Here is a 13,160-nt window from a genome sequence, read left to right on the forward strand (position 1 = left end):
GGGGCAGCCACAGCCCGGCCCCAAAGCCAGAGGGAGGAAGGCTGGGTTAGCAGTGGGGAGAACCTGATTCTAAAGCCATGCTTCTGGTCACTCCCACTGCGGCCAAGACGGGCTGGCCATGGCAGGAGGGACCGGAAGGAAGAGACAGGAGGAGTTATTTTCTTCCTTGGCTGCCTGGCGGGTTGGCATAAAAATGGGGAAGAGGAGCCCATGTGGAGGCGGTGATGAGGTCAGGAAGACAGGTCACGAGACGGAGGATGATGGCGATGTAAGCCCCACAGTGGGCTGTGGGATGGAGCAGGTGAAAAGACAAAGGCATCAACCCGCAGTCACTGAGAACTCCGGGCGGGGCCTGTCCAAGCTGTGGCCGGGCAGGGGAGTGTTATCCTTGTTTCCCGAGCGGGAAGCCCAGGACCAGAGAGAGCAGATAAGTCACCGACTGCACAGCTGGTTGATAGTGGAGCTGGGATTGCAGACCCAGATCTCGACGGCTCCAGAGCTCATCCTCTTAAGTGGGACCTTTCCTTCCTTTCTTTTTCTTTTTCTCTTTCTTTCTTTCTTCCTTTCTTCCTTTCTTCCTTTCTTTCTTTCTTCCTTTCTTCCTTCCTTCCTTCCTTCCTTCCTTCCTTCCTTCCTTCCTTTCTTCTTTTCTCTGGTCATGCATGCTGGATCCTTAACCCACTGTGCCACAAGAGAACTCCTGAAATTGTTTCTTTCAAAGAGAAATAACAGGAGTTCCCACTGTGGCGCAACGGGATTGGAATCATCTCTGGAGGACTGGGGCACAGATTTGATTGCCGGCCAGGAACGGTGGGTTTAACCTGCAGCATAGGTCACAACTGCGGCTCAGATCTGATCCCTGGCCCAGGAACTCCATATGCCACAGGGCAGCCAAAATAGAAAAAAAAATTTTAATGAAAAAAAAAAAAAAGAAAGGAAGAAACGCTACCATTAAAAATATAATAATCCTAGGCAGAGTCGAGATTTAAATGTGGCCAAAAAAAAAAAAAAACCATAAAATTTCAGGTGAAAATTAGATGATCACTTTTATAAGGGTGAGGTAGGAGTAGATTGACAAAGTATCACCCGATAGGGCTAGAACTGCTACCCAGATTTCCATCATCCCCTGCCCCGCCCTTGGCTGAAAAGAGCTTGGTCTTCAAGCCTCCCTGAAGACGCAGATTTTCCCTGAGAGGGAGGACCACCTTCTACAGAAGCAGCTTATCAGCTTTCTTTCCAAAGGAACAGCACACAGGAGAAGGGAGGAGGCGCCTTGGACAGATACGTCTTGGTTGGCATCATGGGAGGGGAGCTGGAGCAGAGAAGAGGTTGTCCTTAAAGTCCTGAGGAGGGAGAGCTCCCCAGTATGATCTCCAAGTTGCAGAGGGCACTTCCCTGCAGCCCTGTACCCAGAGTCGACAAATCTTTGCTGACGTCCTACTGGATACTACACCTGTGTCACAGAAAGCAAGAGGTCATAAGGAAGAGGTCGCCAAGAACACAGGTGTGCTACCTGCATGGGGTTCAGTGCTTGGGGGAGGAGCCAAGACCCAGACAGAAGGTCCTCTGATTCAGTGAGTCATGGAGTCAACCATGTCCTGGCCGAGAGAAGGCCACGGCTTTCCAGGGACAGGCGCCTCTGAAGCCACTCTGCCAGCCAGCATCCCTCACTCATCAGTCTTCATAGAAACTGCCAATCAATATTACTCCTCCGCATTTTAATGCAGTCAGATTCCCTAGCTTGGTACAAAAGGGAATCGCAACAGGACCTGGACAGTGTACATAAAAATTATTCATAATCCATCCAACTGCTGTGATTCAGCTCTGGCACTTCAAAAAGGTGGCAACTTCTGCAGCCAGGTTTCAAGCCCAAAACCTCTACTGGCCGCCTATGAAGAGACACAGAGACTTCATCCCCAAACACACTCCTTGGAACAAAAAAAAGCCCAAGCCCTGTTTTGGCTTTCCTTCCTTTTTAAAAAAAATTTCCAATGGACATGGTTTGCACTATGTGATGTTTGCACTGAAAAAAAAAAAAATATATATATATATATACAACTAACATCACACTGTTTCTTAGTGCTATTTCCATGAATAATTCAACGTGAGAGGTATGCCTCAGAAAATCATCACAGGAAATCCACAGTGAGGAGCCAGAGCAAAGTTGGAGGGTCAGCTGTGCGACTTCTTGTTATCTGTCCAGAAGGCGCTGTAGACTCACTGCAAAAAGCAAGATCCCAGCTCCCAAGAGGAGAAGGGTCGCTGGAAGCAAGTCAGGAGGACATGGCTTTATTTAATTGAGAACTAAACATCTTTGGGATTGTTCTCTCCCTCCAAAGGCAGGTCACTTTGCTGTACAAGCATGTCAACTTTCTCCTTGGCGGTCCCTTTCTGATTAAACCCAGCCTCCGCCTCTGCATTATAGGTTTCTCTTTGATGTTACAGAGACACAACCTGCCAAGCCGGTATTTGGGTTTCCAGCATCATTCCCCACACCCCGAGCCCATCCCGCCTCCTTCTCCCCCTCAGTCAGGTACTCAGAGGCCCCCACTCATTAGCCACAGAGTCACAGAGACTCGCAAGGTATTAAGATGGCAATATCATCTTATTGGCTATTAACACAAATGTGCCAATAAACATAGCGCATAAAAATTATACATATTCCCTTGGAGTCCATAATCCCGAACTGCTATGGCATAATGCAAAACACACTTCCCCAAAAGTAGTGTTTTAAAGTCGTGATGTACAAATTGAATTTTAAATAAATTTCCTGAAACATCACCGTGGTTCTAGCCACATGAGCTACGTGCGTTTGCTAAAAATAAAACACAGAGTGGGCCATGCCCGCCCCAACCCCAAAGGGACAGGACCGGTGAGCATGTGTCTGCCTTGCCCGTTATTTCCAGGGGAGACTCACTAGAGGTGCACTTGGGTGCAATTATTAAAACCACCCCATCTACTCCCCTCAAGGGTTTCCCGGAATTATCAGGGATTGCCAGGTTCCAAAAAGTCAGCTTGCCTTCACATCACTCTCTATCAAAGAGGGAGATGGTAATTGCATTATCACCTTGCCAACACCCTCTGAAAGGCTGGAGTGATCATTTGCCGTCTACCACGGAACCAGAGTCTGCCCAAATTCTGAAGGAGCCAGTGAAGTACTTTCTGATCCCACTGTGCGCAAACACGAAGTATAGCGGACAGCTGCCAGAGAAAAGGGGGCCCTGGGGTGCTTAAGGTCAGACTGTCCTTTTATAATCGGGGGTAGGCAACGCTTTCATCACACATCCAGCTGGCCAGGCTCTGGAACCCAACCCTCACACATCCACGCTCAGGCACATACACACACACAGGCAAAGCAGTGAAAAATGGCAAGTTCCCCAAGCCTTGTTATTTTTGTCCAAGCTCTTCGACTCCCTGCCCAAGCTGATGGTTCAAGGAAGAAAACCAAAGTGAAGCTGAGTCGTCTTGTAGAAGGCTGCTGCCATGCCTCCTTTCTTAGATAAGTAAGTGCTTGTGGTCATTACGTGTTATCTGCAGGAAGCCCAATGCCAAAACTATTTTGTTCTTGTTGACTCAACTTGTTTCCTTAAACGCGCAAAGTGATACTGTGGTTTTCGTAGGTGTACCTCCCATGACTCACCCCACCAGGTACCTGACTGTCAAAACCCCCCAACTCTTCAAGGTGGAGCTTAAGCCCCCATCTGCTAGGTCTCCTTTCTCAGCCCCACCTGAAAAGACTGACTATTGAACAGGCGCTATCTTTATAGTGTAGAGAGTTCTTTCCTTTGAAAGCATTCTTGAGGAGAACTCACTGATCGAGAAAAAAAGAAAAAGTGGGCAAATGACCAAACAAGTCCCAGGAGAAGAAATACACACATGCCATAAGCAGAGGGAAATGCATTCTAATCTAATCATAAAAGAAATACCATTTTTAACTATTTTTATCTATCAAACAGGCCGCTTTGCAAAGACCATCTCCGTGGAGAAAAAGGAACCCTCCTACACTGTTGGTAGGAGTGAATGTAAATTGGTACAACCACTATGGAAACAGCCTATAGGTTCCTGAGAAAACTAAATAGAGAACGAAACAGAGAACACTATGATCCAGCAATCCCACTCCTGGGCACATATCAGGACAAAACTACAACTGAAAACATACATGTACTCGTATGTTCTTAGCGGCACTATTCACAGCAGCCAAGACATGGAAACAACCTAAATGCCCGTGAATGGATCAAGAAGATGTGGCACATACACACAATGGAATGCTACTCGGCCATAAAAAAAAGAACAAAATAAGGCCATTTGTAGCAGCACGGATGGAACTAGGGCCTCTCATACTAAGTGAAGTAAGTCAGAAAGAGGAAGACAAATGCCACATGACATCACTTGTCTGCGGAATCTAAAATGCGGCACAGATGAACCTACCTGCAGAATAGAAACAGACTCCCAGATGTGGAGAGCAGACTTGTGGTTGCCAAGGGGGAGGAGGAGGGAATGGGAGGGACAGGGAGTTTGGGGTTAGTAGATGCAAACTATTCCATCTAGAATCGATAAGCAATGAGGGCCTGCTGTAGAGCCCAGGGAACTATATTCAATCTCCTGGGATAGACCATGATGGAAGATAGTATGAGAAAAAGAATATATATGTATATATAAATGTAAATTATCTATCACTTTGCTGTACAGCAGAAATTGACAGAACACTGTAAACCAACTATACTTTCATACAAAAAAATTTTTGAAGATTATCTTCTGTTTGGGGAATGAGGTCGCCACTCTCCCACACAGCTCACAGGACCCACCGTCCCTGTAGACGAATTTTTCAAAATAAAGGGGCCTCGCCATAGAGAACACCTCCTTCTAGGAATTCACTATGAGGTAAAGCCAGAGGTACCCCCCATGATTAATGTTAAAGGATATTTATCACAACTTCCCTGATAATGTCAAAAAATTAGAAAGGCCTCAGAGTTCCCGTCATGGCTCAGTGGTTAATGAATCTGACGAGGAACCATGAGGTTTTGGGTTTGATCCCCGGCCTCGCTCCGTGGGTTAAGGATCCGGCTCCGCCGTGAGCTGTGATGTAGGTTGCAGATGCGGCTCGGACCCCACATTGCTGTGGCTGTGGTGTAGGCCGGCGGCTACAACTCTGATTTAACCCCTAGCCTGGGAACCTCCATATGCCACGGGTACAGCCCTAAAAAGACAAAAAAAAAAAAAAAAAAAGAAAAGAAAAGAAAAGAAATGCTTCGGTGGCTGAATGGTTACAAAGAAGGAAATGGTTAAATGATATGATGCATCCATAAAATGCAATTTTGTGAATTCTTAAAATTCAAAAAAAAGTTTGTGAATGCCATTAAGATGGGGAATATGTACAGTATGTTAGAGGGAAAAGCAGGACATAAAAACTACATGTATAGTAAAGTCCCAGTTTTGAAAAAAAAATAATAGTACAGTGAAATGCCCATGGGCTTGTGAAGAAACACATCAAAAATTTAACAGCGTTTATCTCTGGGTAGCGGAGTTCCAGGCAATTTTTATTTTCTTCTTGAAACTGCCCCATATTTTCAAATGTTCCAAGATAGATGTGTATTCCTCCTCTATTCAGAAAGCAGTGTTTCGCTTGCGTTCTTTACGTGTGCTGAACCCCCACAGCACTTGCTGTCAGAATGACTTACAGCAAACTTCCACTTGTTACCCCATGTCCGTGTGAACTTGTCCCGCTTCTCCTCCAGGCTGGACCTCCAGCAGGAAGAGTCCTCCTCCCTTGTCCCTGACCCAAGGTCTACAGCCCCAGGGCCTTATTATTGCCGCTGGCTCCCAATCTAATTGCTTGGCTGGTACCACCCCATCCCAGACAAGATGCCAGGCTTCCCCGGGGCAGGCACCCATCACTCCCACAGGGTCCACAAGAAAAAGGTCAGCTTCAGCTGAGCTGTCCTGGCTCTCCCATGTGGTGTCCCGAGAATCATGGTGTCTTGTCCACCTAGAGTCCCAAGGAGGCAGCCATGGCCTGGAGAGGCACCCCTTTTGTTTGTTACAATCTCCACCACCTTTAACCATGGGGTTTCAGTAGTGCAAGTCCCGTTGGAAGCACCTTCTCAGCGGTTTGCTCATGGAAAGAGGGGGCATGGGAGGGAATGGGTAGAAAAAGTGGACAGACAGAAGTAAGAGGTTGGAGAAGCTCTCCTGGGTCCTGCCAGGAAATCGGCTATCGTGGACTCGGTTGATTCTTAAGAGTTTGATATGCACTTGTCATAAGACAGGAGGTGATGCTGCTGCTGCTCTCTTTCCCATCAGTGAGCCTCTTTCTTGGGTGGTCTGGAAACTGCGAGGAGAACCACTTGGTCCCTCAATCAGGGTTTCAACGCTTCTGAGGCCCTCGTGGCCTGATCATGTCACCAAACCGATTGGTTCTAGGGATGGACAGCGGTGAGGCAAGCTGCGCCATCACTAGAGTCAAACAGGCTATGTTGGACTTGGGGTCATTCTCGACTGCCATGCCTCCCAGCAGTCTAGTGAGAGAACGTGGCTTTTTTCCTAACTGTACCTTGCACAGCCCACTGACTTTGGCCCCTACCCTGCGAGTGCCCTAAGAAGGGGCCATATCGTTCTGTCCTAAAGTGTCTGTTTCCGCCATCCTGCCTGGTCCCTGGAAAGACCTCAGAGCCCTGGATACCATGCCCTTCCCTCAAGCCCACCCTCCCCTCTCCCGTGCCCAGCAGGGGGAGACCAGTCGTCCTTGACAATGGCACAGCCCTGCACCAAACACCACAGGGTCCAGCCCCTACACCCGTCACTGGCTTGAGATGGAGATGCCACTGCAGAAGTGAGAGAAGCAGATGGCCATTTTATCCCCCGATGTTGGTGCTTGTTATACAATAAATCCTCTTAGCAGCCAGTGTCCCCTCCCCAGCTATTAAAATTGCAATTTCGGGGCATTCCCATTGTGCCTCGACAGGTTAAGAACCCAACTCGTATCCATGAGAATGCAGGTTTGATCCCTGGCCTCGATCAGTGGGTTAATGATCTGGCATTGCTGCGAGTGGCAGCATAGGTCACCGATGCAGCTCGGATCCCACATTGCTGTGGCTGTGGTGTAGGCTGCAGCTGCAGCTCCAATTCAACCCCTAGCCTGGGAACTTCCATATGCTGCATGTGTGGCTCTAAAAAGCAAAAAAAAAATAAAGGGGGGGTTGTGGAACAATTTCAGCCCCAGGAGCTCCCAGACAGGCACAGGTTTGGGCCAGGCTCTATCTCTGGCTGGTTTGGCCAGGCGAATCCATGATCCATTTGGGCCCAGAAGATGCCGGAGACTGATCCACGCAGGTGAGTTCCACCCAAAGGCCTCCTCCAGGCCTGACAGCAGGTACATGACAACAGTTCCATCCTCCCCATGGAAACAAGCCCTCCCACCAAAGAACTAGGAGATAACAGATCACCTCCAGCAGGTTGTGATAACTCGCAGGAGTGGCTCTCTTACTCGGCTTTCAGAGGAAGCTCACCCTGGGATGGGGTTCCTGGCACCCACAGTGAGACAGAAACAGGGCTTCACTCCATCCCAGCAGCTTCTTTCTTCTTTCCTTTCTTTCTTTCTTTCTTTCTTTCTTTCTTTCTTTCTTTCTTTCTTTCTTTCTTTCTTTCTTTCTTTCTTTCTTTCTTTCTTTCCTTCCTTCCTTCCTTCCTTCCTTCCTTCCTTCCTTCCTTCCTTCCTTCTTTCTTTCTTTCTTTCTCTTTCTTTTAGGGCTGCACTCACAGCACACCAGGCCAGGGGTCAAATCGGAGCTACAGCTGCCAGCCTACACCACAGCCACAGCAAGGCAGGATCCGAGCTGCATCTGCCACCTGCACAACAGCTCACGGCAACACTGGATCCTTAACCCACTGATCAAGGCCAGGGATCAAACCCACATCTTCGTGGATACTAGTAGGACTCGTTACCACTGAGCCGTGACGGGAACTCCAGTCCCGGCAGTTTCTGACACGATGCTCCCATCTTTCAACACCAACAGGGTGTTTTCATACACCAGCAGGGTCAGGCCGTCCCCCAGCCTCCACTGCAGTTAGCCTGATACGCCTGGGAGCCTCCAAACAAATTAAATGAGGCAGGGAGGCCAGGCGGAGATCATTCCATTAAGGCCCCTCTGCTCCTTTTCCACGTGTGACTCACACGATCACTTTTAGGAGGCGAGGCATCTTATTGAATCAACGATTAATCTCCATGTGGTGTCACAGAGGAGGGGTGAGGGGACAGCAGGTGCATTGTCCCCCGAATCCCTGTTCCTTCTATGTGCAGAGGCCCTCACTGGAGACGGCCTGCTGGGGGAGGGGGGGATAAATTGTGAGGAACCCTGACCCTGGTTCAGGTAAGCTTCTGATTTACAGCTCGTTGTGCTTTCTAACGAATAATTTTTATATCATAATTCCACCCACGAGCACCAAACCTTCTTCTTGGGGAATGCAATTAAGGGAAAAATTAGCAATAAATTGTTTTCAGTACTTAACCCAGCTCCAAATTTATGGTGACTGCAATTTATTGTTTCAGAGGCTTGAAAAATGGCAATTAATTTTGTCCCCTTGCCTGTCATTCACTCTCAAAACTGACAGGTAAAGAAAGAACCATTCACGGTCTTGGGTCTTCCTGCTCGTTACACACCTCAAAACCTTAAGCCCCGCCAGCCGGTTCCCACTGACGGCTCTGAACCCGAGACACAGAGGCAGGCACTGCAATGACACGGAGCTTCACGAGCTGCCCCCGGATGGGCTGCGCCAAGCGAGTGTAAACGAGCAAACACTAAGTTAGCTCCTGACGGCTGATGCTGGATGTATCAGTTTGCCCTATAAATAAGCACTGATCACCTCCATTTTATTGAACTCATTTTCCAGGCAAGCAAAGACCACAAGATTCTTCGGCACATTTTCTCTTTACACCCGCTAGGACGGCTGCTAGTGTCAACTCCGACAGATTTATAGCCCATTCATTCATGGGAACAAAAACCCTGCCACGGCTGGTCATGGGACATGCAATAGCAGTTAGTTCAAAAGATAACAGCTGTAATACCTCACCTCTCCATTCAGCACTACAGAGCCGGCGCTACTTTGGAGGTAATAAATGTTCCTTGTGGTGCACACTGAGTCATAATCCGGAAATCAGTGCGGTGGCCCCGCCTCCAGGGGAACCACTTGCCCCTCGTCCTACCCCAGCCTTAGCTCCGGCCCCTCTCTTCCCGACCAGAGGAAGCCAGGGGGCCGAAGGCAGCCCTTGGTAGAACCAAAAAAGCACACCCAGCCTCTTCATTCCAGTCCAGCCACACTGGGCTGCGGCAGACTTACTGAACCTTTGCCACTCGTGCAATCGCGCCAGGCTTAGAAGCCTGACCTCCCTCCTCGTGGTGAGTGGCGAGGCAGGGATGCTGTACGTTTATTCCACTCCGCCAGATGCCCTCAGCTGGCCCCAGCGTGGGCACGCATCTCCTCCTAGCACCCTCTCTCAAGCAGTAAATAAGGACCTGCGTGGCCAAAGAACAGAGCCTGTGAGCCTGATGGAAAATCAAAGGAAGGTTGGCTCTTACCTTGCAAGCCGGTCAGAAAACACTGAGCCCCGTCCCAGGAGAAGGAAACTGGTCTGACTGATTCACATCCATCCCCCGAGCCTAGAATGAGCCAGAGACAAAGCAAGCACAATGCAAGGACTTGTTGAAGAAACCAATTTTTTTTCTTACGTGAACAATCTGGAAAGGAATAGAGCGGATCTGTCTCAAACCCCTCTTGAGACAGATAAGGAATCTCAAGCTCAGAGCAGGGACAGGTTTGGTCCAAGAAGCATCACTGCGGTGAAGCCTTCTGTCCCATTTTGAAGTCAGCCTTGAGCACCTCCAAGCCGGTTCACGTATCTGTAGAAATGGGGGTATGAACTATACCTACCTCAGAGTATTGTTGCTGGAGTTAAATGATATATATACTATAGACTATAGTCAATGCTATATAATTCATATACTATCTAAATATATACTACATTATCACAAATGTGTTATATACAAATATATGTGTATTAAAGCTTTGCAAAGTATTAACAAAACAGTGTGTGTTCTCAAATAATTAGTGCAGTTGGAGAAACAAAAGATTTACATAAGAAAATTTAAGAAAGAGGGAGTTCCCGTCGTGGCGCAGTGGTTAACGAATCCGACTAGGAACCATGAGGTTGCGGGTTCGGTCCCTGCCCTTGCTCAGTGGGTTAACAATCGGCGTTGCCATGAGCTGTGGTGTAGGTTGCAGACACGGCTCGGATCCTGCGTTGCTGTGGCTCTGGCGTAGGCCGGTGGCTACAGGTCCGATTGGACCCCTGGCCTTGAAACTTCCATATGCCACAGAAGCGGCCCAAGAAATAGCAAAAAGACCAAAAAAAAAAAAAAAAAAGAAAATTTAAGAAAGAGCAATAGAAAACAGAAGATCCTTGAGGACAAGAAAATGCTCCAAGGTACGTGCCTTCAGGTTTTTGAAACCTCCAATAGGACGCAGGCTTCCGCCTCCACCCCATCAGGGGCCTGTTTTCTTTAGAGATGTGCTATTTGTTGCTGTTATTCGAACGTTCTGACAATTAAACACCAAAGAAAAGGCTGATGACACAGGAACCTAATAGCCTTCCCTCTGGGATCTGCCCACCCTCATCCGTGAGTCACCTTCCCTGGGGGTCCCGGTGAGAGGAGGGCATGGCGGGCGAGCAGGTCCGGGGCAACCCACTGAGATAGAAGCTGAGAGCCCCCAGGGTGTGGAAAGTGCCAGAGAGAGCAACTAAGGTTAATCTCTGAATGCGAACGCAAAATTCAGGGAGCAGGGGAGCTTGTGAAATGCATGGAAAATGACACTGGGCATCAGTTGCTGTTAGTCCGTTCTTCGCTAATCAATCAGCTTTTATTGTGATGCCCCTAGCTCAGCTTCCGAATGCAGGAAAGCAGCTTCGGCAGCAGTTTAAAATGTTTGCAGTTTAATAATCCCTGCTAATTGAAAGCAGCTCAGAAAGAGGGGTGAGGTGGGGGTTGGAGACACTCCAGCTCAGTTTATGGCAACAGAGCTGTTCCTGGGGGGAAACAAAATAACCTTTGATGCTGGAGGGGAAACCTGCTTGTCTAGCCCTAAACGACTAATTCCTACAACTGTCTGCTTTGGGGCTGGAACCTTTTCTTCTTCTGTTTTAATTGTGGAATGTTATGGCTGCAGAACTGTTGTGAATTGGTTTTTATCTTTGGAAAATTAACCACCCTCTGCTGCAAAAACTGGATTTTTTTTTTCCTCAACAGAGAATTACATTCATTTTTATAATTGTTCCTTTCTTTCAAATCACCTAATATGACAAATGCTGGGCGGCGTTATAGTTCATCTGGTAAAGAGAGCCTTTATGAGTTGAGGCTTCGATGCTTTAATGGAGAAACTGCCTGATTTAAGTAAATCATGTCACCTTCACCCTTGCAATCATATTTGTTGCAGATGTCTGCTGACCTAACCTGCAGAGCAAACACAAAAACACATTTACATTTCCCAGCTAAGATATTTGGTTCCCATGCCTGTACAAATAGGTCATAATGAAAAGTAATTTCAATACACGGCAAAGATACGATTTCAGTATACTTTTGGTGGTTTTTACACATACATAATTATTCAGCACTGTAATTTAAACAGGTGAAAGACAGATTTTTAGCACAAAAGCCTCCGTTTCTGATTCTTCAGCCCAGGTCTCTCTGACTTCCAAGGCAAAGCTACAATTGGGGATGTCTCGGGTTTAATGTGCCACAAATCAGCTCGGCTCCTCCTTATTCCCTTGCGTACACACAAATCCATCCCAGAATGTGGATTTGGACACCCAGATCTCCTGCTCCCAGAAACACCAATTCTTCCCTTCAAATGGTAGAGAATCAATGCATATTTGTTCAGTGAATGAATAAAAGTGGCCAAAATTTGAAGTTCACGTTGTAGCTCAGCAGGTTAAGAACCTGACGGGTATCCCTGAAGATTCGGGTTTGATCCCTGTCCTTGTTCAGTGGGTGAAGGATCAGGCACTGCCACAAGCTACAGCAAAGTTTGCAGATGCAGCTCAGATCACGCACAGCTATGGCTGAGGCATAGGCTGGCAGCTGCAGCTCAGATTCAACCCCTGGCCTGGGAACTTCTATATGCCACAGGTGCTGCCTTAAAAAAATAAGACCAAAAAAAGTGGCCAAAATTTTGGGGAAAACGCTCTTTTTTAAAGAGATGAACAAATATGCAAGTATCAATGCAAATACGAATTTCTCTAGAAGGCAATTGACAAACATCACTAGAAACAGATACTTCCATCACTCAGGACTCTGACCTGGGTCCTCCTTAAACCTGATTCTACACAGCAAATATTTATTCTGCTGGTTTTATGGTCGGGGGTAAAGAGAAGGGGTTCCCCTCGTTTTCCCTCTGCTCCTTCTCAACCCCATGGAAGTCTCTGAGAATTAAGATAATCACATCCTTTGCTTTTCTTTGACATTAGCCAAGTTTTTTCAAGTGTACTTTTTTTTTTCTTTTCCTTCCCTTTGTTATTTTTTTTTTTCCTTTTTATGGCTGCACCTGTGGCACATGGAAGTTCCCAGGCTAGGGGTTGAATCAGAGCTGCAGCTGCCGGCCTACACCACAGCTATAGCAACACCGAATCCTTAACCCCCTAAGCAAGGCCAGGAATCAAACCCACATCATCACAGAGACTATGGTGGGTTCTTAACCTACTGAGCCACAACGGGAACTCCACAAGAGTGCTTCTTGTAACTGCCAGAAATCTACAAGAGACTAGAGGTCTTACCAGGCAGCCAAGTATAGATCCTTTAGTCACAAAATTTAAAAGTTACACCTAAACTTAATTGGTAAAATTAAATATATTGTCTGAATAAATTATAACCTTTACATTTAGCTGAATTTTGCCACATACTAGCAGTCCATCTATAAGACGTCACAAAATTACAAGGCATTACAAGTCTTATCTTACTCTAAACAAGGAGACTTTAAATTATAGTCAGTGCCTTTAACTCCATCTATCACCACCACTATCCAAGATAATTTGGGGATCACGGCAAATATTTTTCTTTTAATTTAAAAACATTTGGAATATTTACATTTTATCCTCAAAGTCTAGGCTTCGAGAA

The 13,160-nt window shown here is 47.1% G+C and overlaps 1 protein-coding gene across 3 annotated transcripts in view; it reads right to left on the minus strand.

Annotated features, from left to right (window-relative positions):
• Positions 1–13,160, minus strand: part of LOC110261352 (uncharacterized) — a 600,020-nt gene that overhangs the window by 390,320 nt on the left and 196,540 nt on the right. For 2 of the 3 annotated variants that reach the window (XR_014805974.1, XM_084960354.1), the window contains one exon: positions 9,573–9,653. The exons of the other annotated variant lie outside the window; for it this stretch is intronic. Coding sequence is in view for 1 of the 2 variants with exons in the window: in XM_084960354.1 (XP_084816480.1) it covers positions 9,573–9,653 (81 nt within the window). In the remaining variant the exon portion in view is untranslated. The remainder of the gene's footprint in view (positions 1–9,572; positions 9,654–13,160) is intronic. 3 annotated transcript variants of the gene reach the window in all.

Source organism: Sus scrofa, chromosome 6 (assembly GCF_054392235.1).
Source record: "Sus scrofa isolate SSC_HxYL_T2T_F1_AM1 chromosome 6, Sscrofa_HxYL_maternal_Yorkshire_Landrace_v2.0, whole genome shotgun sequence".
In the NCBI taxonomy this organism is placed as follows: domain Eukaryota; kingdom Metazoa; phylum Chordata; class Mammalia; order Artiodactyla; family Suidae; genus Sus; species Sus scrofa.